Source organism: Sciurus vulgaris (assembly GCF_902686455.1).
Source record: "Sciurus vulgaris genome assembly, chromosome: 10".
NCBI classification, from domain to species: domain Eukaryota; kingdom Metazoa; phylum Chordata; class Mammalia; order Rodentia; family Sciuridae; genus Sciurus; species Sciurus vulgaris.
In genome coordinates this window covers 88,997,252-89,024,970 of record NC_136470.1, presented here as the reverse complement: position 1 = coordinate 89,024,970, position 27,719 = coordinate 88,997,252, and the positions used below count along the sequence as shown (strand labels likewise).

At 52.2% G+C, this 27,719-nt stretch overlaps 2 protein-coding genes across 12 annotated transcripts; both read left to right on the top strand.

Annotated features, from left to right (window-relative positions):
* The first annotated feature begins 728 nt into the window (after positions 1 to 728).
* Positions 729 to 19,153, top strand: EIF4G1 (eukaryotic translation initiation factor 4 gamma 1). 9 transcript variants are annotated; one of them, XM_079100636.1, is made up of 34 exons: positions 729 to 878; positions 1,697 to 1,753; positions 1,980 to 2,073; positions 2,367 to 2,453; positions 2,949 to 2,969; positions 3,543 to 3,719; positions 3,934 to 4,033; positions 5,134 to 5,246; positions 6,061 to 6,153; positions 6,350 to 6,419; positions 6,703 to 7,536; positions 7,812 to 7,900; positions 7,997 to 8,183; positions 8,272 to 8,405; positions 8,528 to 8,686; positions 8,846 to 9,031; positions 9,220 to 9,417; positions 9,630 to 9,776; positions 9,976 to 10,212; positions 10,366 to 10,470; positions 10,565 to 10,724; positions 10,936 to 11,036; positions 11,865 to 11,967; positions 12,193 to 12,295; positions 12,526 to 12,758; positions 12,909 to 13,027; positions 13,147 to 13,319; positions 13,737 to 13,862; positions 14,028 to 14,109; positions 15,297 to 15,395; positions 15,496 to 15,630; positions 15,762 to 15,843; positions 15,951 to 16,091; positions 18,527 to 19,153. In XM_079100636.1, the coding sequence occupies exons 3-34, from the start codon at positions 2,014 to 2,016 to the stop codon at positions 18,709 to 18,711; spliced, it is 4,839 nt and encodes a 1,612-aa protein (XP_078956762.1). In that variant the 5' UTR covers positions 729 to 878; positions 1,697 to 1,753; positions 1,980 to 2,013; the 3' UTR covers positions 18,712 to 19,153. The 9 variants fall into 9 exon arrangements, with proteins under 9 accessions (XP_078956762.1, XP_078956760.1, XP_078956764.1 ...); XM_079100634.1 differs by having other exon boundaries at positions 8,843 to 9,031; XM_079100638.1 differs by lacking the exon at positions 2,949 to 2,969.
* A 568-nt stretch (positions 19,154 to 19,721) lies between these two features.
* Positions 19,722 to 27,651, top strand: FAM131A (family with sequence similarity 131 member A). 3 transcript variants are annotated; one of them, XM_079100647.1, is made up of 6 exons: positions 19,725 to 19,924; positions 22,162 to 22,304; positions 24,538 to 24,631; positions 24,870 to 25,052; positions 25,211 to 25,327; positions 26,603 to 27,651. In XM_079100647.1, the coding sequence occupies exons 1-6, from the start codon at positions 19,888 to 19,890 to the stop codon at positions 27,076 to 27,078; spliced, it is 1,050 nt and encodes a 349-aa protein (XP_078956773.1). In that variant the 5' UTR covers positions 19,725 to 19,887; the 3' UTR covers positions 27,079 to 27,651. The 3 variants fall into 3 exon arrangements, with proteins under 3 accessions (XP_078956774.1, XP_078956773.1, XP_078956772.1); XM_079100646.1 differs by lacking the exon at positions 19,725 to 19,924 and adding an exon at positions 21,235 to 21,528; XM_079100648.1 differs by lacking the exon at positions 22,162 to 22,304 and having other exon boundaries at positions 19,722 to 19,924.
* The last annotated feature ends 68 nt before the right edge of the window (positions 27,652 to 27,719 follow it).

Sequence of the window (27,719 nt, the reverse complement as noted above, 5' to 3'; positions counted from 1 at the left end):
GTTTTAAGCACTTTCACATGAAATCACAACTCCTTTAATCCTCAAAATCTAGAGTGGATGTTACCATTGTGAGAAAAAGCACAATGGTTAAAAGCTTAGGACTGGAGCCAGACTGGTTTCAAATCTTTCCATTTTACAACAGATAGTAGGCAATAGTAAGTAGCTAGGTATTAAGTAATGGAGCTTGAATTAAAACGCAAGGAAGCTGACTCCCAGTACTGGTTTCCTCCCTAGGACTGTACCTTCTGACCTCCAAGATTTGGCTACTTGGCAAAGGTCTCTGAGTTGTTTCTCTGAATTTTTTTGACGGACTTTTGCCCCTCCCTGTGAGTGGCAAAAGTGAACAACAAAGCTACTCAAGTTACTTCTTTAGTTAGAATGTTTCAATTCTTTTAGGGTAACATTTAATTTCCTTTGTGAAGCCCTTCAATGATCTAATGTACACTGTTTTCAAAGGCTGCATAATTCGTATTGTATCAAGATTTACTTACACAGGACCCAGTTTTAGTATTCTCAACCCTGGGTTGGCTTCTCGCCTAGCACTTAGTATGCACTAAATAAATGCTTGCGCAAAGTATGAATGAGCTAAAGAACCAAACAGCCAGAGAGGGGTCGGTCTGGGAGTTCCAGAGTTCGGAAGGGGACACGGGGGCGGGTAGTAGCTGTCACGTGATGGGGCGGGGCAAATCCCATGTGCTTCCCGGCGCCGGACGCCCGGCGCGGCTCCGCCTTCGGCGCCGGTCACGTGGGGGCGCCGGCTGCGCCTGCGGAGAAGCGGTGGCCGCCGAGCGGGATCTGTGCGGGGAGCCGGAAATGGTTGTGGACTACGTCTGTGCGGCTGCGTGGGGCTCGGCCGCGCGGACTGAAGGAGACTGAAGGTAAAGCCGCCATGTCCGGGCTCGACCCGGCCCCCCCACCCCCTCCCCCCGCATCCGCCGCCATCCGGGCCGGGACCGGCCACCCTGCGCCGCCGCCCCGGCGCCCTGGCCCCAAGGCCCAAACCCGGGCTCCGGCCCGCCGGGGCCTGATCTCCGGCCCACGTGTGCCCGGCCTGGCCCGGCCTGGCAGCCGAGTGGGGGTGGGGGAGCGCGGGGCCGAACTGTGCGGGCCCTGCGGGTTGGGAGGGCGCCCGGCTCGCTGGAAGCGAAATGCCACCTCCGCCCGACCCGTGGAGGCCCGGCAGCCTGCGGGCACAGGCACCACGGTTCCCGGCCTGCCGCCCCCTCCCCCCTTCGCGGCCGGGCCGCCGGGAAGTGACACGTTGTTCTTTGGCACTGGCCGGCGCTGCGCAAGGAGGGCGCAGGGGAGGGAGGCGGCGGCGGCGGGCAGGGAGGAGCCCCCAGCCCCGCCCGCCTTTCCAGGCCGACCCTCACTTGCCTGAAACCGGCTTCTCTGTGACCGCCGCCCGCCTGGCCTTTTAGGGTCTGACTCCCGCCCTTCCTGGCCTACACTTCTGGGCGGTGGCAGGCTTCGCCCCTGGCCCCGCGCGGGTGTTCCCGCGGCAGACACCTTGTGTGCCCCTGGGCCAGGCCCCGAACCCGGTGTCCCCGGGTGGGGGGGGTGGGGACACCACGGCCGAAGCAGCCTGCTCCGTTTGTGATCCGGGAGCCTGGTGCCAGCGAGACCTGGAATTTCCGGTCTGGTTGGTCTTGGGCCCCGTGGAGCCAGGTTGATACCCCTCACCTCCCAATCCCAGGCCCTCGGATGCCCAGAACCTGTAGGCCGCACCGTGGACTTATTCTTTACCGAGGGGGTGAGTGTGGGGGCTGTTTCAGCAGGGCCCGGGGTGTGGGGTTGGAGATGATGCGGGTTTGACAACGTAGTGGTGGGGACACAGGCTGAATCTTTTCTGCACCTTCACTCCCTTGGCACCTCCTGGGCTCCGGGTTGAACCCAGCCCTTGCTTCAACCCTTACCCCACTCCATTTGCTTTAAGCTTAGGTCCCTTCTCCTTTCCAAGCTCCACTCTTTCCCAACAGGTGCTGGGGGGACCCTGATGTGGCACCAAATGAAATGAACAAAGCTCCACAGCCCACAGGCCCCCCGCCCACCCCATCCCCTGGACTCCCACAGGTAATTAGGGAGGAATTAGCAGGACTGGGATGGGGGTGGGGGAGACCAGGCAGTCGGTCAGGAACAGGTTTCAACCTCTGGATTTTCCCAGCCCCATCTGTGTCAGGGCAAAGTGCAGCTGCTTGCTGCCAAATTGAGACAGGGCCCCTGGCTGTCCCTGGGGGCTGTCACAGGGAGGGGGTATGTAGACTGCTGAGGCTCTTGCCGCAGATCTGCTCCCCTTATTTCACCAGCTTGGGTTTCGGCCCCAACCGGGCTTCCCCTCTTGCTGAACTCTGGTCTCCCCCCTTCAGCCAGCGTTTCCCCCGGGGCAGACAGCACCGGTGGTGTTCAGTACGCCACAAGCGACACAAATGAACACGCCTTCTCAGCCCCGCCAGGTGAGGGGCTTTGGGAGGGGAGTAGGGGGCCTGGGTGGAAACTGGAAAGCTTCTGCACATTTGGGCCTAGGATGGAAACTGTGGAAGCTGTGTACCTGGCCCCAACTTCCTGACAGTTGCTCTGTGTTTTTTCATCTGGCTCTGCACTTTGTGCTATTGATTACTTTTGGTGACTGGCCCCTTGAGGAAGTATGTAGTTGGTAAGGGTGGCATTATTTGGGTCCTTATGCGTGAGGATTGGGGACAGTGCTGTGGGCCCTGCTGCCAACTCTTGCTTTCCTATTTCCTTTCACTGGGAGGTTGCCATTGCTCTATTCCCCTTTCCTATTTGTCTTTGGACTGTGTTTTGAGAAAAGCATTCCAGCTGGTTTTTGCCTTTCTCTCTTCCCCAAGTTCTTCCTCACTACTAAGTGGGAGGATTCTTGTCCTACCTCCTTCATTTCCCCCATCACCTTGGGGATAATTCTCTTCTTTCCTGTCCCCATGTGCTCTCAGGGAGGATTCAGGTCTCTGCAGGTAATACCCCTTTCCTAATCCTGGACTGTCTCCTGATCTCAATCCTGCCCTCTGTCTAGTCAGGGGCTAGACCCAGAGATTGGGGGTCTTTAGGGTGGGGACTTGTTTGCTGTTTAGGTCTTGAGTTTGAGCTAAGTGATGCATGTTAGGGGCTAAATATTGAAGAGTGAGTATCTGGAAGCTAGGAGACTTGCATGTTAGTGGTTAGCTGCTCAGTGCCTTAGGTGGAACAATGCATGCTGGGGAGTATGTTGCCTGAAAGGGCCTTACTGTAGGCATGATGCATCTGGTAGTTAGGAATCCTCTGCAAAGGGGTAGACTGGTGGAGGTGACATGAGTATGCATGGTAGTGAGTGATTAAATATATACCGGATGCATAGTGTTCATCTGAATTTGGAGGGTGTGAATACAAGAGGCCACTTAACCCTCAGTTGATCGAGTGGGTTTAGGAGGATTGGTCTACATTCTGTAAAGCCCACAGTACTTCTCTCCAGAGTGCAGAGACATCGCGGAGTGATGATTTTGCTGTCCACTTCCCTTCCTGATGCCAACTGCTTTCTTCCCTCCTGACAGCACTTCTACCCTAGCCGGGCCCAGCCCCCAAGCAGTGCAGCCTCCCGAGTGCAGAGTGCAGCCCCCGCCCGCCCTGGCCCAGCTGCCCATGTCTACCCTGCTGGATCCCAAGTAATGATGATCCCTTCCCAGATCTCCTACTCAGCCTCACAGGGGGCGTACTACATCCCTGGACAGGTGAGGCTGGAGGTTTAGTGGCTGGAAGCCACAGACCTTGTACCCCAATCCTTAACTTCCTCCACCTTGATCCTCTAGTCCCATTCCTTCTCTGGGGGTGGAACAACTTGTCATCGCCCAGAGTTGATTTGCTCTACTTTTGTCATTATAGTCTGATGTGATGCTGGTAGCTCCCCTCAACTCCTCTTCCCTCTTCCTCCCCATCCCCCACCAGGGGCGTTCCACATATGTTGTTCCGACACAACAGTACCCTGTGCAGCCAGGAGCCCCAGGCTTCTATCCTGGTGCAAGCCCCACCGAGTTTGGGACTTACGGTAAGCAGGGGAGGAAGTCAGGTGAGAATGACACAAAGAGCATCTAAACTGATCTATTGCTTTCTAAAACATAAGATCAGTCCTAGGCATGGTTTTGGTCAGAAAATAATAGGGTTAATAGGTGGTAGGGATTGATGCTTAATATTTAACTGGAGTTGGTGGGGGGAGAAGATTTGATCCTCTGCCAACAGAGTTGAAGTCCCCATGTCAAGAAATGTAGGATTAGGCTCCAGCTTCAGAGCCCGTTAGTGGACTTTCCATGTGATACTCCTTCTATGGTTGGGGATTGGGTCTTGTAGCATGATTTGGGGAGATTTTCATAGCTTTTTCATTTATGTTCTAGGAAAGGATTAATCTGTTCTTTATGGCAGTGGTTTCCAAAATTTTTTCTACCAGGAAAATTTTTGACTGTATCTTTAATGCATGTGTAGTTGTGTTTGTATATATGTATGCATAATTTAAGTAACACTGGCGATTGTTAAAAACAAGTGGAAATTATGGATGAGATTAGAAATACATCTCATTTGGAGACTATTGCTTTGAGGAATATTTTTCATCCTGGACCTGGTTCATAGTGTTGTTTGTTTCCTCGCCCCCTCCCTGCAAAGGGCAGGATGCTAGAATTGGACTTAAGTTGAATTGAACAGGGTTGGCAAATTTCACATTTTTCATTCCCAGTCAAAGAGTTGATTCTTTTTTGGTTTCACAGTATATGTGTGTATGATGCTGGAGATAGAATGCTTATAGAGTCCCTTGTGGGATAGAACAGAGACTTCCAGGTAGCTGGTGTGGTGGAGAAGGAGTGTCTGCCTACAAGGCACATGCGTGCGCACATGCGTTTGTGTGTGTGTGTGTGTGTGTGTGTGTGTGTGTGTGTGTGTGTGTGTGTGAGAGAGTGTCAGGAATTCTTGTAAACGCAGTTCAGACTGGTTCCCCAGCTTTGACGGGCACCTAATTCCCTGGGGGAGGAGGGCGGGGCAGGGCAAGGGGCCGGCTTGGGTGATGAGAGGTTCTGGGGGTGGGAAGTCTTCAACAGGCATTAGTATATAGTTAGGTCTTGACGCTGCCACCATTCTTCCTTTCTGTCCCCCTCCCCCAAGCTGGCGCCTATTACCCAGCCCAAGGTGTGCAGCAGTTTCCTGCTGGTGTGGCCCCCGCCCCAGTTTTGATGAACCAGCCACCCCAGATTGCTCCTAAGAGGGAGCGTAAAACGGTGAGTAGTAGCAAGGGGCTCTGGGTTGGGGAAAACTCCAGCGCCGCTGGGACATTGTGCCTGTGGGAGCAGGAAGTTGAAAAAGGTCTTTAACTGAGGATACACAGAGAGTGGGGGGTCATAGAATGCTCAGGTTCTTTGTAAGGTACTAAGGTTTCAGTGAGATGTAGCTTATGGGAAGGCTGAAGTGGCTAACAGGGAAATTCCCATGAGACTTGGGCTCTGGTGGCGGGGGTTCATAAGAACTATGCTTGGTTTTGGGTTTCTGATGGCTTGTCTTAGAAATGGTTTGTTTTCTATAGCCCCACCCCCCCACCCCCTAGTCCTGGAAGCTCTGGAGGCCTCCGCCTCTGCTCAGTCCTCAAGCCCTGGGCGTGGTGCCCAGAATAGGGTGCCAGGGCTGGGGAAGCCGCTGAGTCACCCTGGCTCCACCCACTGGATCTGGGCCCTGCCCCCAGAGATCAGTCCGACTAGCCACAAGTGAGCCCGCTGGGTGCTAGATGGGGGTCCTGGGCCCCAGGGTGTGCAGCCACTGACTTGGGGACTGCTGGCCAGGGCAGGGGTGAGGGAGGGAGGGGCATTGTGATGTACAGGGCTGCTCTATGAGGTCAAGGGTCTCTTAGGGGTGGGGGCTAGGGCAGGGACTGCAAGAGCAGCTGGATGGGTTGACAGTAGAACTCATGGGGTTTCTGGCACCCACCCACCTACTTCCCAGTAGGGGGTGGGGGGTTGGCCCAGAGTCTTAGGAGTGGGGCAGGGTGGAGAGGTGGGCTCCTCCTGCTTCCCGCTCATTCCATAGCTTTCTTTTCCTCAGATTCGAATTCGAGATCCAAACCAAGGAGGGAAGGATATCACTGAGGAGATCATGTCTGGGGCCCGTACTGCCTCCACACCCACCCCTCCCCAGGTACTGCCTCCTCTTTTGAGTGATACCTTAACTGGGATGACTTTTCTGTCTTGAACTGTGAAATACCTGTCTGCTTCCTGAAGGGTTTTGTTTCCTTGCTTTCCTGAATTAGGCAATGTTAAAGTAGAAATAGCCTAGCGAAAAAGGGTTGTGGGATTGTTCAGTGCAAATTTGTTAATGACCCTTTGTCCTACAGACGGCGGGAGGTGGTCAGGAGCCTCAAGCTAATGGGGAGACACCCCAGGTTGCTGTCATTGTCCGGCCAGGTAAGAAAGACGCTGGGAAGGAGCTTTTGTGGGAAATAAAGTATGACAACTGGAAATTCCAGGAACGTGGATTGACTTGAACTGGGTACCACAGAAGAATGACTGAGGTTTTGGGTAGTGGATTCAAGGGCGGGTGGCATTTTGGATGAGACAGGAATAACTTCAGTGGAAGAAGTTTTGAAGGGTGAGGTGGAAATGTTTAATTAGGAGTGTTCTGACTAGGAGAAGTAACAACAGTGAAGGACTTGGCTTCAGATACTCATTCTTCCTTCCTGTGGTGCAGATGACCGGTCGCAGGGAGCAATCATTGGGGGCCGGTCAGGTCTGCCTGGCCCAGAGCACAGCCCTTCAGAATCCCAGCCTTCATCACCTTCTCCAACCCCATCACCCCCCCCAATCTTGGAACCGGGGTCTGAGCCTAATCTCGGAGTCCTCTCTATTCCTGGGGACACTATGACAACGGGGATGATACAAATGTCTGTAGAAGAATCTACCCCTATCTCCCGTGAAACTGGGGAGCCATACTGCCTCTCTCCAGAACCCACTCCTCTTGCTGAACCTATACTGGAAGTAGAAGTGACACTTAGCAAACCAGTTCCAGAATCCGAGTTCTCTTCCAGTCCTCTCCAGGTTCCCACTCCCCTGGCATCTCACAAAGTGGAAATACATGAGCCTAATGGCATGGTCCCATCTGAGGATCTGGAACCAGAGGTGGAATCAAGCCCAGAGCTTGTCCCTCCCCCTCTTCCGGCTTGCCCTTCCGAATCTCCTGTGCTTGTTGCTCCAACTGCCCAACCTGAGGAATTGCTCAACGGAGCCCCCTCGCCACCAGCTGTGGACTTAAGCCCAGTCAGTGAGCCAGAAGAGCAGGCCAAGGAGGTCACCACATCAGTGGCTTCCCCCACCATCCTCTCTGCTACTCCAGCTTCTCCAGCTTCGGCTCCTCCAGCTATTTCCTCTGCTCAGGAGGAGGAAATGGAGGAAGAAGAAGAGGAAGAGGAAGAAGAAGCAGTAGAAGCTGAGAATGAGAAAGGAGGAGAGGAACTCCTCCCTCCAGAGAGTACCCCTGTCCCAGCCCACTTGTCCCAGAATTTGGAGGTGGCAGCAGCCACCCAAGGTAAGGTGTGGCTGGATGGTGGAGGTGGGGCAAGCTACAGGGTGGGGCTCTTTTCTTCATTGATGACCTTCCATTTGGGCAGCCTGTCTGGGTTTTGGAAGTCCTGTGACTGAACCAACCTAGAGCTAGAATAAGAACTTTTAAAACTTGTAAGCCTAGATTGGGTGTGATTGAGAAAGATTTTACTGATTGCTTTGTAATTTTTTCCATGAGGGTTAGGGGTACTCTTTAAGTTATTCCCACCCTGCCTTTTTTTTTTTTTTTTTTTTTTAAAGTGGCAGTATCTGTGCCAAAGAGGAGACGGAAAATTAAGGAGCTCAATAAGAAGGAGGCTGTGGGAGACCTTCTGGATGCCTTCAAGGAGGTAAGGGAAGCAGGAAATATGGGGAAGGAAGAGGGCAGAGTTTGGGTATGAACAGTGGTCATTTTGTAACCCAAACTGGGTGTTGTATGTTTATAGGTGAACCCAGCAGTACCAGAGGTGGAGAATCAGCCTCCTATAGGCAACAATCCAGGTCCAGAGTCTGAGGGTAGCAGTGTGCCCCCACGACCTGAGGAAACAGACGAGACTTGGGACTCAAAGGAGGACAAAATCCACAATGCTGAGAACATCCAACCTGGGGAACAGAAGTATGAATACAAGTCAGGTATGCGGAAGGAAGGGTCAAGAATGGCTAATGGTTCTCGTTCAGGCTGTAGGAGACCAAAGTATGACGGATGCATCTTCTGTTGCAGATCAGTGGAAGCCTCTGAACCTTGAGGAGAAAAAGCGTTATGACCGCGAGTTCCTCCTTGGCTTTCAGTTCATCTTTGCCAGTATGCAAAAGCCAGAAGGATTGCCCCATATTACTGATGTGGTGCTGGACAAGGTTGGTAGTTTGAAGGGGAGGAGGGTAAGTGTGAGCTGGATGAACTGAGGAGGAGCCTGAGGCTTGGAAAGAATAGTCAGTAATATTGGCTGCTTTTGAGTCCTTCTGTGTCTTCTTTGCAGGCCAATAAAACACCACTGCGGCCGCTGGATCCCTCCAGACTACCTGGCATAAATTGTGGCCCAGACTTCACTCCATCCTTTGCCAACCTTGGCCGACCAGCCCTTAGCAATCGTGGGCCCCCAAGGGGTGGGCCAGGTGGGGAGCTGCCCCGAGGGCCGGTGAGTGGGGCTGGCTAGAGGCAGATGGGCAAGATGTTAGGGTCTTGGGTGTGTCTTGGGGGATGGGGAGAAATCTGCCCTTGAGATGTGTGCTTTTGGGGTCATGTATTGTGCTTCTTGGCTTTGTATCTTCACTTGTCCTAATCCCTTGCTTAGCAGGCTGGTCTGGGGCCCAGGCGTTCTCAGCAGGGTCCCCGAAAGGAACCCCGCAAAATCATTGCCACTGTTTTGATGACTGAAGATATAAAGCTGAACAAAGCAGAGAAGGCCTGGAAACCCAGCAGCAAGCGGACAGCAGCTGATAAGGACCGTGGTGAAGAAGATGCTGATGGCAGCAAAACCCAGGTACTGGCAAGTCCTGCTATTGGTCTCCATTTATGCCCTCAGGTCTACCATCTTGAGCCTACTATGCTCTCTCATACTGACCACTAGTGCCTACCTCTGTCCCCACCATCTTCTCATGTCCTTCCTAGCAATCTTTATCTTAGAACCTCATGAGCGCCTATGATTTCTCTATCCCTTCTTCCCTATAGGACCTGTTCCGCAGGGTACGCTCCATCCTGAATAAGTTGACACCCCAGATGTTCCAGCAGCTAATGAAGCAGGTGACGCAGCTGGCCATCGACACAGAGGAACGCCTCAAAGGGGTCATTGACCTTATCTTTGAGAAGGCCATTTCAGAGCCCAACTTCTCTGTGGCCTATGCCAACATGTGCCGTTGCCTCATGGCGGTTAGTTTCCACTGTTTTCTAAATCTCGTCTCTTACTTCCAATTTCAAGGCTTCTGGAATCCAGCTTCTTGGTTCCCCTCCAGCCTGTGTTGTTGATGGCAGCCAGGAAGGGGTAGAACCAGGGCCAGAGGTCTTCTGGGTCAGGTAGTTAAAGACTCATGGCCTTCCTTGCTCTGGACAGGTCTGAGTATGACATTCTTTTTGACATACAGCTGAAAGTGCCCACTACAGAAAAGCCAACAGTAACTGTGAACTTCCGAAAACTGTTGTTAAATCGATGTCAGAAAGAGTTTGAGAAAGACAAAGATGATGATGAAGTATTTGAAAAAAAACAAAAAGAGATGGATGAAGCTGCTACGGTGAGAAAACCTGCCAAATTTATTCTTTACCCACCCTCCAGGTGCTGCTAGGCTGTAGAATTTGAATGGGGTGGGGTTCGTGACATCCTTGTTGGGGAGGAGATCTCTGCCTCTGGCTGAATTTCCACATAGTAGAGAAGAGTTTTTAGCCAAGCATCTGGTATCTTTTTGAAATGGATTCCTGTTCTGTGACTGGTAGGCAGAGGAACGGGGACGCCTGAAGGAAGAGCTGGAAGAGGCTCGGGACATAGCCCGGCGGCGCTCTTTAGGGAATATAAAGTTTATTGGGGAGTTGTTCAAGCTGAAGATGTTGACAGAGGCCATAATGCATGACTGTGTGGTCAAACTACTCAAGAACCATGATGAAGAGTCCCTGGAATGCCTCTGCCGTTTGCTTACCACCATTGGCAAAGACCTGGACTTTGCAAAAGCCAAGGTAGGGGCACTTGGACATGGAAGTGGAAGGCTGAAGCATATGGAGCCCAGTCCACTGACCTTCTTGTTAGGCTGATGGGTCTGTGCTACTGAGCCATAGCATTGGAAGGGAGGTATTACAAGTTCCTGACCTGATCCCTTTGCTTCTTCCTAGCCCCGAATGGATCAGTACTTCAACCAGATGGAAAAAATCATTAAAGAAAAGAAGACGTCATCTCGCATCCGTTTTATGCTACAGGATGTGCTAGATCTGCGACAGGTCTGAGTTCCCTCCTTGCTACTGCCTTTCTGCTGTTTCCGGTTCCTGATACCATCTTTCTAACATAATTGCAACTGACCTCCTATTCACACAGAGCAACTGGGTGCCTCGCCGAGGGGATCAGGGTCCTAAGACAATTGACCAGATCCACAAGGAGGCTGAGATGGAAGAGCATCGGGAACACATCAAAGTGCAGCAGCTCATGGCCAAGGGCAGCGACAAGCGTCGGGGTGGCCCTCCAGGCCCACCCATTAGTGAGTTGGTGGCTAAGACCAAGGAATGGGCAGTGAAGGGACTGAGGGGTTATTCTTTCCACTGATGACTTCTTGTTAGTGCCACGTGTCTGGGCCACTGAGACCCCATGATGGAACTGAGGATCTGAGGAAGGGAGGCTTAGGGTGGCCCAAGGGGAAGGGACTTGTAAGATCTACTCATTATTCCAGTACGTCCCCCTTTTTGTCCCAGGCCGTGGTCTTCCACTTGTGGATGATGGTGGCTGGAACACAGTCCCCATCAGCAAAGGCAGCCGCCCCATTGACACCTCACGACTTACCAAGATCACAAAGGTAGGGCTATGTGCTTGTGAGGAAGAGGGTAAAGAGGGATCAGGCAAGCATCAGGCTCAGGTTTGGATCTTAGTCTGTAAATTGGGGGAGGTAGCTGCTCAATTTTTCTTAGACTCACTGTTGAGGTTATTAGAGACGGAACTGCCAACTCTAGGAATTTATTCACATTGTTCTGGGTAAATTGTCAGAAATGCCAAATCCAGTCATCGCCTGCTTCTGTACTTCCCGTGCAACAAGAATTTTTTTTATGTTTTTAAATGGTTGAGAAAAATCAAAAAGTAAATATTTTATGAAGGAGAGATTACATAAAATTTTAATTTCAGTGTCTATAAATAATTTAGTTGTGCTGACATGGTGGCCCACTCCTGTAATCTCAGCTGTTTGGGAGGTTGAGGCAGGAGGATCACAAGATCAAGGCCAACCTCTGCAATTTATCAAGACCCCGTCTCAGAAGCAAAAAATGAAAAAAAAAGGGCTGGAAATGTAGTTCAGGTAGAGTGTCCCTGGGTTCAATCTTCATTTCCTGGTGCATTACATTGTAACCACACACACCAAACACAAGTTTTACTGGAATATAACTGCATTCATTCCTCTTAAGTATCATCCAGGGCTGTTTTCATGCTACAGTGGCAGAATTGAGTAGTTGCAATGGAGACTGTGACTTATAAAGCTGTATGCTACAAATAAATTTTTTGCTCTTTGGCCTTTTACAGAAAGTTTGACCCCTGATCTGGGGTATCCACTACTGGTGTGGCTGTGTGTGGTGGTGCTGGCCAAGAGTTTTGGCCAGGTCAGACCCAAGACTCTCTACTCCCTTTTATTCTACAGCCTGGCTCCATTGATTCCAACAACCAGCTCTTTGCACCTGGAGGGCGACTGAGTTGGGGCAAGGGCAGCAGCGGGGGCTCAGGAGCCAAGCCCTCAGATGCAGGTATGGGTGCCACTGTAAGGAGCTGAGTGGTTATAAATCTAAGCTCCCTTGAGGATAGAGCCTTACCTCTACCTGTATGAGTGGTTAGGTATGCAGGAGGCATAGAGGTGGTGCTAGATGTTGAATTGCTTTTTCTCAGCACTGGAACCGATTGGCCTAAACTGGCAAGTAGGAGAGAAAATGCAAGAAAGTGGAGATTTTAATCCAGGTTTTCTGCCTCCCCAGCATCAGAAACTGCTCGCCCAGCTACTAGTACCTTGAATCGCTTCTCAGCCCTTCAACAAGCAGTACCCACAGAGAGCACAGATAACAGACGTGTGGTGCAGAGGTGAGGTTTCTTAGGGGTCTTTGTTCTTGTCACTCAGAATACTGTGAGTGGGTTTTGGTTATTTGGTATAGCATGGGAGTTCCTCATACCTGTAATGCTCAAAGCCCTTATCTAAGATTAAGGCACATTCCTGATGCCATCAAAGAGGTCCAGCAGTTGCATGTTGGGTAATTACATGCCTGATTTCCTGACAGTACAGGGAAGAGACAATGTGCCTCTATTTCTTCCAGGAGTAGCTTGAGCCGGGAACGAGGTGAGAAAACTGGGGACCGGGGAGACAGACTAGAGCGGAGTGAACGGGGAGGTGAACGAGGGGACCGACTTGATCGAGCACGGACACCAGCCACCAAGAGAAGTTTCAGCAAGGAAGTGGAGGAGCGGAGTAGAGAGCGGCCCTCCCAGCCTGAGGGACTACGCAAGGCAGCTAGCCTCACAGAGGATCGGGACCGTGGGCGAGATGCTGGTGAGGGGCTGGGAGAATGCAGAGAGAAAGGGTGTTGGCTAGTGTGGGATTAGCTGGTTCCTGTCTCTCAAGAGGTCCAGGTCCTGCTTACTAAGAAGACTAGAACTAAAGAATCTGGGATCTGTTTTCCCCCCCACCCCCACCCCCCAGTGAAGCGGGAAGCTACCCTACCCCCAGTGAGCCCCCCCAAGGCCTCACTTTCTGAGGAGGAGCTGGAAAAGAAATCTAAGGCCATCATCGAGGAATATCTCCATCTCAATGACATGAAGGTTAGTCAAGGAATGGTCCTGAGCTGTTGCCAAGTGGGTAGGGTGGGAGCCATGTTGACAGGCATAAGGGGGTGCAGGGTTTAGATCAGGCTTGACTGCTCTCTCCCTGCTCCCCTTAGGAGGCAGTGCAGTGTGTGCAGGAACTGGCCTCACCCTCTCTGCTCTTCATCTTTGTGCGGCATGGCATCGAGTCCACGTTGGAGCGCAGCACCATTACTCGTGAGCATATGGGGCGACTGCTGCACCAGCTGCTCTGCGCCGGGCACCTCTCTACTGCCCAGTACTACCAAGGGTATGACCAACTTCTGTGGGCCTCCCACATTCTTGTACCTACAAGTTTTTTTTTTTTTCCTTTGTGGGATCCCCAGAAATTCGCATAGGCCCAGCTGGGCATGGTGGTGCATGCCTATAGTCCCAGCTCCTTTGGAGTTTGAGGCAGGGGGACGCAAGTTCGAGGCCAGCCGGGAAGCATAGCAAGACCCTGTCTCAAAAACATAGTAGGTTCAACCATCTTGGTCAACATTGCAAGGTGGGTGAGCCATCCAAGGATAAGAAGGTGACCTTAGCTTGAGATAACTCTCACATTCCTAGAAAATGTTCCCGGAGGGTTCCATAAGTTGATATTTAATCATGCTGTGTTACCCCAGAAGCAGAGTGGAGGCCTGGCCCATCTTTCCTAGAATGCCCTGACATTGTATTCCCTTTGCAGGCTGTATGAAATCCTGGAATTGGCTGAGGATATGGAAATTGACATCCCTCATGTGTGGCTTTACCTGGCAGAACTGGTAACGCCCATTCTGCAGGAAGGTGGCATACCTATGGGAGAGCTGTTCAGGTAAGTTCCCCTTGGTGGAACTCAGGGAAGGTAGAAGATAGAGGAAAGAGGGAGGGAGGGAGGGAGGTGTGATAGGCTGGATGGCTATATTTGGAGAGGGATGGAGTGGAGTGGTGGTGAGAGGGCAGTAGAGGCTATCAGCACTGGGATTTTCTCTTTTTATAGGGAGATTACAAAGCCTCTGAGACCTTTAGGCAAAGCTGCTTCCCTGTTGCTAGAGATCCTGGGCCTTCTGTGCAAAAGCATGGTGAGTGGGCCTGTTACTGGATGATGTATTCATGATTTCTGTATGGTTTTTGCTCTTCCCTGTGGCTGTGAATCCACATGGTCCTTTGTTGGGCCTAGAGTATTGGTGATGGCAGGACCATGATGGTATCTGAGAGAGGAAATGTTGAGGTGGGCATTCTCCTTCATATAGTTCCTGTCATAAGTTCTGGTCAAGGCCAGAGAACAGCATTGTAAGATCCTACACTGTGATTGATTGATTGATTCAACTAGAATTCCTTTGAACATTTACAACCTGCGAACACTGAGGATACAGCAGTGAGTAAAATGCTGTTATGTATGAAACACTAGTTGGTAGAGAAAAGGTAAGAAATGACAGCTTACTAAAGGCAACAGTGTATTGTGGAGTGTGAAACAGTAGTTGAAAAAGGAGTGTCTTAAGCATTGTGAGGTTACCAAGTGTTTGCCAGTGTTCACCACAGAAGGTTTTCTTTGAAAGGCGCTGAAGCTGCTTTTGAAAGTTAATTGGTGACTGACGAATATAAAGGCGAAAAGATGGAGAAAGGCAAGTTGGGTGTGGTGCTTATTGGTAGTGAGAAACCAGGATGTGCAGTTGCAGGAGTTCAGCTACCTGGAACTTGGAGGAGTGAGACTAGATTGAAAAGGACTCAGATTGTTCATTTTGTGAGGATTTCTGATCTGTGTTGGGGGTGTGGTGGACCACCTCCTGAGATTTTCTGAATTTAGGAAACAAGTAGGCATACTCGTGTTACAAGTTATCTTTCCAAAAGCAAACATTTGTTAGTTGGGATGATGACAAGCTATTTTAGAAAAAGAAATGTATGTAAGATTGGAAGGCACTAGAGGTATTTGGATTTTTAAGATTCAGTAATTTATTGAGAGTCCTGCAAAAGCTGGTTGATGTTTGTTTATCTAGAGGCTCTTAAGTAACTTCCCCCACCCTAATATCATAGCACTATAGTGGTGTGTGTGTTTTTGTTTTTGTTTTTTTATCTGAGTGTTTGACAGCTGTGCTCTACACTAGAGTGTAAGCATGGAAGGGCTCTGCCTTAGTGTTACCTCTGTGGCATCTTTAGCTCCTAGCAGGTACCTAGTGGGCTTTTAGTGAATATTTGTTGGATATCTGTGTTGAAGTTGTTGGATCTTTGGAGAGATACAAGGTTGCTGAGTTGTTCTTATGTTTTCCAGGGCCCCAAAAAGGTAGGGATGCTTTGGCGAGAGGCTGGACTCAGCTGGAAAGAATTTCTACCTGAAGGTCAGGATGTTGGTGCATTCGTCACTGAACAGGTTTGGGGCTATTAAAATGTTCATTTTAGCATTTGAGTCTGGCTAGTGTTCACCTACTTCCCTCATCTGACCTCTTGACTGTGGGTATTTGTGATTGCAGAAGGTGGAGTATACCCTAGGAGAGGAGCCAGAAGGCCCTGGCCAGAGGGCACTCCCCTTTGAGGAGCTGAGCAGGCAGCTGGAGAAGCTGCTGAAGGAGGGTAGCAGTAACCAGCGGGTGTTCGACTGGATAGACGTATGTTTCTCCTGAATACTGGGGGAGAGGGATAGAGGAAAGGCATTTCTTGCATTGGGGTTGGGGGTGGCAAGCATGGAGACTGAAGGGCACAAGTCAAAACTTACGGGCCATTTGTTTCTCCTACACAGGCCAACCTGAGTGAGCAACAGATAGCATCCAACACATTAGTTCGAGCCCTTATGACAACTGTCTGCTATTCTGCAATTATCTGTAAGAGAAGCCACGGAGAAGGGAGGGAAAGGGATTTCAGTCTTGCCTCCTAGGGCCGAACCAGGCTAAGGCTGCATTGTTCCACTTACCCATCTTCTTCCTTATAGTTGAGACTCCTCTCCGAGTGGATGTTGCAGTGCTGAAAGCACGAGCAAGACTGCTACAGAAATACCTGTGTGATGAGCAGAAGGAGCTACAAGCGCTCTATGCCCTCCAAGCCCTTGTAGTGACCTTAGAACAGCCTGCCAGTAAGAGCCAGGCTGCAGGGACAGAAGTTGGGGTGGAGGGATTTCCAGATAGCAGGGGGTGGTTGTGGAAGGGACTCAAACCAAGAAAAGTTGGTGAGCAAAATGCCCTGATGGTTTGATTCCTTTCCCTTGCACTGGTTTTCCTTGCCTACAAATTGAAGGACTTTGTCTCAGCCTTGAAGGTTAATTGGCTACTTGCTTGCTTTATGTGTAGCTGTCTGTTAGATGCCAGTAGTGCAGAGGTGATAAATGATAGCATCTTTTGTCCCACTCTGCCTGGCACAAGTCTGAAATGCTTTGTTTAACCTTGCCTCCTTGTATCTTCACAACTATTGTTGAGGGTAGATGGTATTATCCCTGTTTTCCACATTAGGAGACCAAGGCTTAGGTTCACATGTCTGAAATTATGCACTCTGCAGATAAGTATGTGTCAGGGCATTGGGGTAATCGCAGGAAGTTTAGCGTAGTTCCCATGGTGGTGTGGAGTCAGTGACAGTGTAAGTGATTGAAAGATGGGTATGAGGGATGATAAGTGGGTAATAGCTAAGAGACAGATGGGAGGGGGATCCTGAAACCAAAGGAACTATGTATATAAAGTAGGTCCTCAAGTGGAAAATGTGACATAGGGCAGAAGAGCTGCTGAAGAGAGGGCCAGTGCAGGAGAGCACAGTGGCCAATTGGGTATAAGGCAGGAGGGGCTGGAGAGATGGACAGAAACAGGGTCCTGCAGGGCTGTGTGAGCCATGGCAAGGTCTTTGGGCTTTTACTTACCGGCCAGGTAAGACCCTTAGGGGAACTGAAGTAAGGGAGAAAAGAATTTTTGTTAGATCATTGGCTGTACTGGGAAAGAATGGCTTGGAGTGGGGCGAGAATGTGGGAGATTGACATTCGTAGTTCCATCTTCCTGGTGATAATGGAGATGGAGGAAAGAGTGGGCAGATTCAAGAGATACTTAGGAAATGGAGTTGATGGCTTTTAGTCACTGGCCTGAAAGATTGGAAGTCACAAATGGCTCTCTCAATAGTTTGAGTAGGGGAGGTGATGCCATCTGTCACTGCAGAGTTCATGGTGTCGGTCGGGACTCAGAGAGGGTAGGTAGATAGTTGGATATTTGGATCCGTCTGGGGAGAATGAGGTCAGGTTAGGAGACACCTCTGTGAGGTGCTAGCACAGGGTAATAAGTACCTGTGTAAGTCACAAGAGGTTGTCTTGTCCAACGGGGAGCCTTGAGGGCCTGGGCTAAAACACTGGGGAGGATACAGGTAGGTACTAAAAGGAGGGCAAGGACCTGTGAACAAAGAGAGATTTTAGGATAGGGAAGTAATTGGTAACTCTAGAGTGCTGGAGAGTTCAGTAAGAGCAGACCTGAAAGGGCTTCTGAAATGTAAAAACATGGCTGTTATCCTGGCAAAAGCAGTATTTAGTGGCGCAGGAGGCAGGCTTTGGTTGGAAAGGACTGAAGTAATGACTGAGACAGGAAAGGGAGACAGCAAGTGTAGACAGAATCTTCTATTTAGCTATGAGTTAGTGGTTGAAGGGGCCCTTTGTGTAGATGAAACAATATAGAGGGCAAAGTGGATAGTTGATTAAATGGAGTCCTCTGTGAAGGGTGTGCATGGGATTTGAAGCACAGGTGTGGGATAAGGGAATAATTTGCTGCTGGTGGGTGCCCAACAAGCAGTTTGTGGACTCAGGAGTGGAATGTCCTGAGGAGTATTCTGGTTTGCTGCTTCTCATAGATGGTGTAGGATTTTATCAAGTCTAGACTTGAGATCCTATATTTCACTTACTCTGCCATCCTGTTTTTAGGAGTATAGTTTGGTTTGGAAAGACAGGCAAGGCTGTGTGGGATAGGACAAGTGTTTGAGGAAGCCCTGTAGTGGCCAGTGCTGGAGAAGGTGTTAAAAGCAGTGGGGGTACTTGAATCTTGTAGAGATTTATCAGGAAAGTGACAAGAGAAAGGGTCTGGCAAAGGATATAGCACCCCTCAAAAGTATCAAGGCTGGAGATGGTTCAGGAGGTGTATGGGAAGGAAGAGGAAATGGGAATCAAGGGTCAGGATATTTTGGTGGGCTGGTGGATGTTCCAGGTTATACCCTTAACCAATTGTGTTAGACTTGTGAGTCCACCAGTCCAGGAGTGCCAATTCTGCACATTCTCTACATTATATATGTCACAAGTAGAGAAGTTGAAGCTGCCAAGGTGAGGCTGGGCAAGTTTGTAAAGTTTTTTGGATGACTGACTCATTTCTGTGCATCAGTCTCATCATGAGATTAGTATCCTGACCGAGGCCTAGTCACTGTGGAATGCCTAGACAAATGTCAGGGTGGTAGGTCAGGGCCTTGTTTTAACCGTGGAACTTGAGAGGAATCCCTAGGGACCGGATAGCATGGCTGTGGCTAGTCACTTCTAACTGCTGTCCTGATGGCTTGCAGACCTGCTTCGGATGTTCTTTGATGCGCTGTATGATGAAGATGTGGTGAAGGAGGACGCTTTCTACAGCTGGGAGAGCAGCAAGGATCCCGCTGAGCAGCAGGGCAAGGGCGTGGCCCTTAAATCTGTCACAGCTTTCTTCAATTGGCTTCGTGAGGCCGAGGAGGAGGAGTCCGACCACAACTGAGGGCGGGTGGGGCTGGGGACTTGGAGCCCCATGGACACGCGGATGGCCCGGCCAGCCGTCTGGACTGCAGGGGGGCGGCAGCGGCGGCGGCGGCGGCGGAGTGGGTGCCTGTAGTGCGATGTGTCTGAGCTAATAAAGTGGCTGAAGAGGCAGGATGGCTTGGGGCTGCCTGGGGCCCCCCTCCAGGATGCTGCCAGGTGTCCCTTTCCCCCTGGGGCACAGAGATATATTATATATAAAGTCTTGAAATTTGGTGTGTCTTGGGGGGAGGGCACCACCGCCTGCCCCTGGGGTCCTTTTTTATTTTCTGAAAATCACTCTTGGGACTGCCGTCCTCGCTGCTGGGGGCATATGCCCCAGCCCCTGCACCACCCCTGCTGCTGCCTGGGCAGGGGGAAGGGGGGGCACGGTGCCTGTAATTATTAAACATGAATTCAATTAAGCTCACTGCCTCTGCTTTATGGCCTGCTCCTTTTGGAGAAGGGGTATGGATAGGTGGGCATCTCCCTTTTTCAGGGCTGGCACTGTAGCATTGTTCCTGTAACCTAGCACCCCTCCTGACATTCTTTCCACGATTTTGGAGCCTTCTGAAGGGTTAGGCTCTTGATGTGGATGTGAGGGGTTCCCTCGGTTAGGAGACGAGATGGAAATCTGGTACCTGTGGAGTACTTAAGGTAATTGGCAGGGACTCCTGCTCTTACCTGAATGTGATCCATTCCCCTGAGTGCCAAGAAGCCTCTGGGTTTCAGGCAGATGGCAGAGAAGCCCTTCTGACTTAAGGATGTCCTCTGTAAAATGGGGGGGACTGGATGCAGCAAGATTTTCTGCCCTTGTGTAGTGTGGCAGTACTGCCCAGTGAGAAACCACCGCTCGTTTTCAGGGAGGTTTCGCAGTGGCGGGCAAAGAGACCAGCGTTTTCCGAACTCAGCCCTAGGCCCCCACTGCGCGGCTGTGACGTCAGCTTCGTCCCGCCCGCTCTAGGTGGAGACGCGGGCAGCCACGCCCCTGTGCTTACGTCATCGACCCGGTTCCCTCTCCCGGGAGCGGCGACGGACGCGCGGCTCCCACCCCCTCCCCTCACCGGCTGTCCCCTCCCTGGTGGTGGCCGCGGCCGGACCCTCTGCGAGGCGATGGCCCGGGCCCCGAGCACGGGCTAACGTGCTTGGGTGCCCGGCCATGGGCTGTATCGGCTCCCGGAGCCCGGCGGGTCAGGGTAAGAGGCGGAGGCCGGGCACTGTTGGGGAGTCGGGGAACGGCCGCCCGATGCACGGCCGCGGGGGGGTGTGGGCCTTGAGGAGGGGGCTGGTGACAGAAGGAGGAGCCTGCACCGGGGAGGCGGGCCAGGCCAGAGGAGAAAACGGGAATGGGAGAGGAGGGGGCTAGCCGGAGTCCGGTTCGCTCCCTTGGCCTGCCTGCTTCTTGGCTTTGCTAGGCGGACGCATGGTCTCACCGCCGTCCCGTATTCCTCCCACTGCTGAGGGTGGCCAGAGGCGCACAGCCTTGGAATGGACTGGACCAGCTGAGGTCCCCGCCTCTACGGGGCCCCTGGCGACTGGCCTTGCGTGCCCACACATTCCCCTTTGCCTACACCTCGCCTCTCACACTGTCCTGGGAGTGGCCCTGCCTTTCCCATCTAGGTCGCTGTTCTCTTAATGAAGCAGCCTGCAAAGGCTGGCCAAGCACCCCGTCACAGAGTTTTGGCCTAACACTTGCTCACCCTTCAGAGTCAGCTGGTTGATCAAGGGGACTAAGGCCCCATGTAGGGCACCTGTGAGCACCTGGTCACCTCTCACTTGTTATAACTTTTAATTTCGTTTCTCCACCACCACTGAAAACAAAAACAAATCACCCTTACTCTGTGGAGGAAAAGGAGTTCAGAGGGAGACTTCCTTCTCACAACTGTTGACCCCTGCTTGGGCCTTAGTTACCATGGATGGTGATGCATTCAGGGGCCTGGCCTTAGTCCTATGCATCTAAATTCTGCCGGGGTACTTTACTTCAGTGTTATGCATGGATTTCGCCAAAGCCTAAGGCCAGACAGGGACTTGTGATGTCAAGGGCTGGATTTGGAATGGGTTCTGAACCTTAAGGGCAGGTGGTCAGTCACATAGGCCTTAGTATGGTTGGCACTTCAGATTCTTCAGAGCTAAACTCTGGCTGAGATTTGTACTTTCCTGAAGGAATTCTGGGATTTGTAGTCCTAAATAAACCTCATGGCTTTTGAAGCTGAGAAGCAGCAGGCTGCTCTGATCCCTCTGGTCTGCTTGGAGTTCAGGAAATCATCCCCTCCTGTAGTCAGAGGAGAGTTTGGTTGACCTCAGGACTGGCCTTGAGAACCCTGATTGGGTACCAGCTAGGGGCCAGGGATGGCCTGTAACCTGTCTTCCTTCTGGTTGGTAGCATTTCTGGGGACCACCAGCTGGCTGAGGCTCAGGGACAGAGACGGCTGCTCCAGCTAAAGGTCAGTTGTGATGTACATGGCCTGTTGGCACTAAGGGATGGGCCTAGCTCCCCAAGCCAGCTCCCCAAGCCCCAGAGAGCTTGGCTAGGCCCCTGGCACACCCACCTCCTCAAAGCCATGAGGCAGGAGTGTTCTCCTTATGTGACTAGGCACAAGTTCCAAGTGGGGAGGGGACTGGCTCAGCATCCGGAGCCAAAACAGGAATAGAACTGGGAGCTGAGCCTGGAGCAGTTCTGGGCTTTTGGTTCTCTGCATCAACACAGCCAGCATGCCTATGATTTCTGTGCTGGGCAAAATGTTTCTGTGGCAGCGTGAAGGGCCTGGAGGACGATGGACTTGTCAGACAAGTCGCAGAGGTGAGACTGGAGACCCCAAATGTGATCTGGGAGGTGATGAGAAGCTGAAGAGTAAGGTGCTCAGATGGCAAGAGGAAAATTACTCTGGTTTAGATACTGGGAACCAGGCTGAAGCAAGAACAGGGCTTTAGGATAGGGCAAAAATCAGAAAAAGAAAAAAAAAATCATGGGTTTGTCAGAATAGAAGAGTAAAGAACTGCTGACTAGCTAAGGCTGGTGATGGGAAAGAACCAAGGCAGCAGAAGGAGAGAAGGAAGGCAGCCAGCCTGCAAAGGGTCCCGGTGGTGGTGGGAAGGGGGACAGTGATGGTGGGAGAATTCAGTGTGCTTTCCAAGAGGAATGGTTAGGCTGAGAAACTGGAAGAAGATTCAGAAATTATCTACATTTGGGTTTCACCCTTGAGTTTTGATGGCAAAATATTTGCAGAGAAGGGTGGCCAGTGGGCTGCCACAAAAGGGCCCCAGAAACACAGCTGTAGGATTGGGATTTTCAGAGTTGAGACCACCAGGTTGTGGCTGATGTTCTGGCTAGTGGGGGAGGAGATGCCAAGAAATGATATGGCAAGACTGGATGTAAATCGTGATCTTGGCAGAAGTGGGGGCCCAGCTGAACAGTCTTTCCCCTACTTCTCAGTGTCCTCGGACCCCGCGTGGGCTGTGGAGTGGATTGAACTTCCTCGCGGCCTTTCTCTATCCTCCTTGGGATCTGCTCGGACCCTCCGAGGCTGGAGCCGGTCTTCTCGTCCTTCCTCGGTGGACAGCCAGGACTTGCCAGAGGTGCTTGGCCCCTGGTGTCCGTGTGTGTCGGGGGGGGGGGGGGGAGTGGGGGGGGGGCCACATCCACATCCAGGGGATCTGTGTTCCCCCACCCCCGCCTAGCCAGTCTGCTTCGGGCTCCCTTTTCCTGCGAGCGGAGGCGCTATCCGGCCGGCGGGCAACAAGGCCGCCCCCGCGCCGGTCTGCTCCGCTCGGCTCTGTGCCAGCGGGCGGGCTTGCTCGCTCCTTTGGCGCTGACGTCAGCGCATCCCAGGCCGTATCCCGGGAGACCCTGTTGCATGGTGATGGGTTGCCAGGGAGACATACACCTTTTTCTCTGGGCCTGGGCCGCAGCTGCGCGGAGCGCCTGCACGGATGGCGGCGGCGCCTGGGGGGAGCAAGAGGAGGGAGGGAGAGAGAGCCTGGAAACACCCTGTAGGTGCTCCTCCCCTCAGGCCTACCCGGAGGCTACCAGCGCCACCCTGGGGGCCCTGTCAGCCAGGTACTGAAGGGGAGGGACAGAGGGTGGGCTTGAGGTCAAGGGGCAGGTGGAGGCTGCTCCTGTGCGAGGTGGGATTGTAGTAGAGGAGAGCTAGGTAATGCTGGGGAGTGGGGGTGTGCCTCCCTTCATTGAGGAAAGCATTTGTTGGGTTTGCCAAGGAGCACTGAGCTAGGTGCAGGGTGGAGGTAGGAACCCAGATGGATCAGAATGGGGCCTTGCCATTCCCTGCTCCCTCAGGAGCCATACAAGGGCAATGCTGGGGGAAGGGTGTCAAAGAAAAGTCAGTCAGTCTGGGCTGAAAGCACCACTAGGCACTTGAGGCAGACCTTACATGGTAGGAAGCACACTGTCAGTCAAGGAAGGCCTTCTTGGCTCAGAAGAAAGCTGGGTTCCTTTTCCTGGAGGCCTGCAGGCTGCTTACTGACAGGGAAGGCGTAATGGGGTTGTGTTGGACAGGGGTATCAGTGGTGAATTCCAAGGAGGTCTGAAAGGAGGCAGGGCCTCACAGAGGGGTCCTTCAGTGCCTGGGTGTGAAGCCTGCACTAATGTTACTGAAAAGATTTTAACTAGAGATATGCTGTGACCAGCTGCACTCCAGGAAAATTATTTGTTTACATTTATGCCTTGTCTCATTCATTCAGCCAAAGCATTTTGAGAGAGTACACTTTATTAGGCACTACACGAAACACTGGGGTGCATCAGTAACCACAACAGATGAAATTCCTCAAGGAGGTAAGGACCATTGAGAGAGACCAGCAAGAAATAGGAAACACATGAAATAGACCATAATTACATCCTATAATTAAGGGTCACAAACAGGGTATGTTGATAGAAGACAGATAGTGATTTATTGGCGACTACACAGGGAGGACACAGTGGCAGGGTGGCCAGGAAGGTTCTTCTGAGAGGGTGATAGTTCAGCCAACATTGGAGGGATGTTCAAAGGAACCAGCCAGCCATGGGAAAGAGAGGGAGGGAAAGAGAATGCTCACACATAACATCCTGGGTTGAGAAAATACTAGTAGGAGGAGGTTGGGGAATCCCAACTTGTGCTAATCTGAGCAGGGATCCTTGAGGACTTAAGGAAAGATGAGGTTGGTATTAGAGGCAGTTTGGAGGTGGAATCACGAGGTCTTAACAACAGATGTGAGCAGGCCAAGAGCATAGGGAAGAGTTGATGGTAATGTTGAGGTTTGACACCAGGCTGAATGAGAAAATGGCAGGATGATACAAAGTAAGGGAGTCAGGAAATAGGGCCAAATGTGGGAAGAGGGTGTTGGTTCGATTTGGTCATACTGAGTTTGTGGCTCTGGTAGATGGTCTGGGAATAACTGGAATGTAGATCTGAAAAGAAAGGAAGAGAGGAGCAAAAGGGAGAGGAACTTAAGGAAGTCTGATACCATATATACCATATATACCCTTCCTCGTCTTTCTTCTCCCTGGAGGCCCCACTCTTTGACTCTTCACTTCCTGACCTGCCTGCTTCCCCTCTGGTAGCCAGGAAGATGGAGGGTAGCAATAGTTCTGTTCCCTTGGACCTGCCTGATGCTACATTGTTCCCTGGCAGGGCAGTTCACTGGTCCTGGCTTCTTAACCTTTTAAGTTTCCCAGCAGCCACCGGGCCACACGTGCTGCCCTTACATTCTTCCCAGCTCCAATGTCCCCCTGATACCATGGGTTGGGGTTTGGGTCTATTGGGGTGAAGATCAGTGCTATCAGAGGGGTACTGACCTTCTGATTGTGCCACTCAAGGTGAATGTTGGAGACACAGTCGCAATGCTGCCCAAGTCCCGGAGAGCCCTAACCATCCAGGAGATTGCTGCGCTGGCCAGATCCTCCCTGCATGGTATGCACCCGCCTCCCATGCCTCTGACCATTTTGTCCTTTCTCCTTCCTTTCACACATGTCTTTTGGAACTCTTTCGTGTGCGTGTTGTCTGGGATCCCCCTTTTCCTAATGAATCCCAGCCCTTCCTCCCACCTGCAGGTACACTTGGATTCTTACTATCACCACCTTCCACTTCCCTTCCAGATGTTTCCTGATTCTTGCCCTTCCTAGTTTCTCTCTCTTTCTCCCATCTCCAGGCATTTCCCAGGTGGTGAAGGATCACGTGACCAAGCCTACGGCCATGGCCCAGGGCCGAGTGGCTCACCTCATTGAGTGGAAGGGCTGGAGCAAGCCGAGTGACTCGCCTGCTGCCCTGGAATCAGCCTTTTCCTCCTATTCAGACCTCAGTGAGGGTGAACAAGAGGCTCGCTTTGCAGCAGGTAGGTGGCACAAGGGGTCAGTCGCATACCACTGCCTCTGATCTTGGATTTGGCAGGAGGGTTGAAGTCTTTTCCTACCCGTCTCTGCTCTCCCATCTGTACATTGAGCCCCAGTATTAGCTGAACTCCTGTTAACAAATTCTGTGTCCTCCTGATAGGAGTGGCCGAGCAGTTTGCTATTGCAGAAGCCAAGCTCCGGGCATGGTCTTCAGTGGATGGTGACGACTCCACTGATGACTCCTATGACGAGGATTTTGCTGGAGGAACTGACACAGGTGAGGAGCATTCTGTGCTGATGCTGTGTGCTGGGGTGGACTTGCCTGATAGGCCTTGTGATTCACTCAGAGCCTCTGGAAGGGGAGGGGAGAGGGACAGACTATTCAGGCAGACCTTGACACCCCAGGGGCAGGAGGGCTAGCCACACTCATGTGTGGGGTATCAGCAGTTGAAATGGAGTGGTCCCTTTCCTAGACATCCTGAGCCTTCTGTGCCTGTGTGTGCAGTTGGGCCTCACAGTCCTTAGGGAAAAAAAAAAAAAAAAAAGCCCAGGGATCTCTGTGACAACTCAAGTGCAGACATGTCTGCGAGAGGGTCTGTGGTGCCCTTGCCTTTGCCTCTCAGGCAGGCTTCTGGCTGTCTGTGGCAGGACAGATGAGCCGCAGTGCAGCACCTCACAGGGCACTGGCCCCAGGCAAACAGGAAGGCATGCTGGGCCTGGACTCCCACAGGGCTGTGCTGGCTCCAGCTCAACATCCTTGCATTCCAGCCTGTGGGCCTTTCTCTGGGCCATTGCTTGTGGAGGGGACCCTGCAGTGCTGCACAGCTGTGCTCAGCTCTCCTTTCATCTTCCTTTCCCTGGAGTTCATGGCTGACTTTCTGTACAGCTTCTGGGCTCAAGCCTTGCAGGATCCTGCCCCCACCCCCACCTCTATGCCTTTGAGGATCACTGTACCAGCCCCCACCCCTCCAGTTAGGTAATAATTCTCCATGGCATACTCTACAGCAGGACAGCCTAGTGATGGCTGCTTCGGTAAAAGGGGGACTGATTTGGATGCCCAAGGCCAAGATGGAACCCCCTCCACATGCATTTTCCTTTGATTATAGTCCAGGCCTGCTTTGACCTTTGAGATAATAACTAACATTTGTCTGAGGCTGCTACTAGCCCATGTGGAATCTTTAAGCAAATTTTAAAAAGGCACCCCTTTCTCTGGTGGGCACAGCCCCAGGCCAGGGCATGTTGCTCAGTGAGCTGGAATTCAGCCTACACCCACTGCCTTGTGCATTGAACAACCTGCATGACCATATGCAGTGGCTCTACATTTATTGTTTGCTTCCTGTGTGCCAGACTCTTGTTTTCTCAACAACCCCGAAGGTAGGTATTATTAGAATCCCTAATTCTCCACGAAGGGAAATAAGGCATTGAAAAATTGTGTCTACCCCTAGCCCTAGCCCAATTAGCAAGGATAGAGTGGGGCAAGGGAATGTGGCTTCCAGGTGGGGCAATTGAAATGAGGCCAGCAGACCTGTCTTCTTTTCTTTCCCCCTCACAGACATTGCTGGGCAGTTGCCTCTGGGGCCCCACTTCCAGGACCTCTTCACCGGCCGCCGATTCTCCCGGCCTGTGCGCCAGGGCTCTGTGGAGCCTGAGAGCGACTGCTCGCAGACCGTGTCCCCAGACACCCTGTGCTCTAGTCTGTGCAGCCTGGAGGATGGGTTGCTGGGCTCCCCAGCCCGGCTGACCTCCCAGCTGCTGGGCGACGAGCTGCTTCTCGCCAAACTGCCCCCCAGCCGGGAAAGTGCCTTCCACAGCCTGGGCCCGTTGGAGGCCCAGGACTCGCTCTACAACTCGCCCCTCACGGAGTCCTGCCTTTCCCCTGCCGAGGAGGAGCCAGACCCTTGCAAGGACTGCCAGCCACTCTGCCCACCACCAGTGGGCAGCTGGGAGCGGCAGCGGCAAGCCTCTGATGTGGCCTCTTCTGGGGTGGTGTCCTTAGATGAGGATGAGGCAGAGCCAGAGGAACAGTGACCCAAATCATGCCTGGTGGTGGCATGTGTCCCCTAGCTGCTGCTGGGGGCAGAGCCTCTGTGCCCAAGTGTGGGCTCAAGGCTCTCAGCCAGCTCCTCAGCCTAGAAGGGCTACTGGGAGCCCTCACTTCTCCGTCGTGTGTTTTGCATGAAAGTGTTTGGAGAGGAGCCAGGGACCAGGCTGGGGGCGCATGTCCTGCCCCCACTCCTGGGGTTTGCCGGGGGTTGCCCGGGGCCCCTGGGGCATGGCTACAGCTGTGGCAGACAGTGATGTTCATGTTCTCAAATCCAAAATGCCACATTTTCTCCTCGGACGATGTGAACCCCTGAGGGGGTTGTTCTGGGCTGTGGGGTGGAGTGGGAGGGAGCTTGGCCACCTCCTCTGTCCTCCCCACGCCTCTCTCTGCTTCTTTCCTCACTGAGTCCATGTGCAGTGCTTGATAGAATCACCTCCACCTGGGGGGCTGGCTCCTGTGGATTGAGCCACCCCCGAAGGACCCCCTTGCCCAGCTGGGCGTGTGCTGTGCTTCACCTCTCCATTGTCTCTAAATCTTCTTCTTTTTCCCTAAAGACAGAGGGTTTCTGGTCTATTCTTTCAGTCGGATCTTCTCTGGGAGGCACTGGAACGATGGAAGCATGTAC

What these genes read in the sequence shown, in the direction of transcription:
- EIF4G1 (XM_079100634.1), top strand. Translation starts at nt 2,014, where the DNA reads ATGAACAAAGCTCCACAGCCCACAGGCCCCCCGCCCACCCCATCCCCT. An exon ending in GAGGATTCAGGTCTCTGCAG is followed by an intron (nt 2,970 to 3,542) that starts GTAATACCCCTT and finishes CCCTCCTGACAG; the next exon opens with CACTTCTACCCTAGCCGGGC. An exon ending in CCTATGGGAGAGCTGTTCAG is followed by an intron (nt 13,863 to 14,027) that starts GTAAGTTCCCCT and finishes CTCTTTTTATAG; the next exon opens with GGAGATTACAAAGCCTCTGA.
- FAM131A (XM_079100646.1), top strand. Translation starts at nt 21,441, where the DNA reads ATGCCTATGATTTCTGTGCTGGGCAAAATGTTTCTGTGGCAGCGTGAA. An exon ending in GGCCAGATCCTCCCTGCATG is followed by an intron (nt 24,632 to 24,869) that starts GTATGCACCCGC and finishes TCCCATCTCCAG; the next exon opens with GCATTTCCCAGGTGGTGAAG. An exon ending in AGAGGCTCGCTTTGCAGCAG is followed by an intron (nt 25,053 to 25,210) that starts GTAGGTGGCACA and finishes TCCTCCTGATAG; the next exon opens with GAGTGGCCGAGCAGTTTGCT.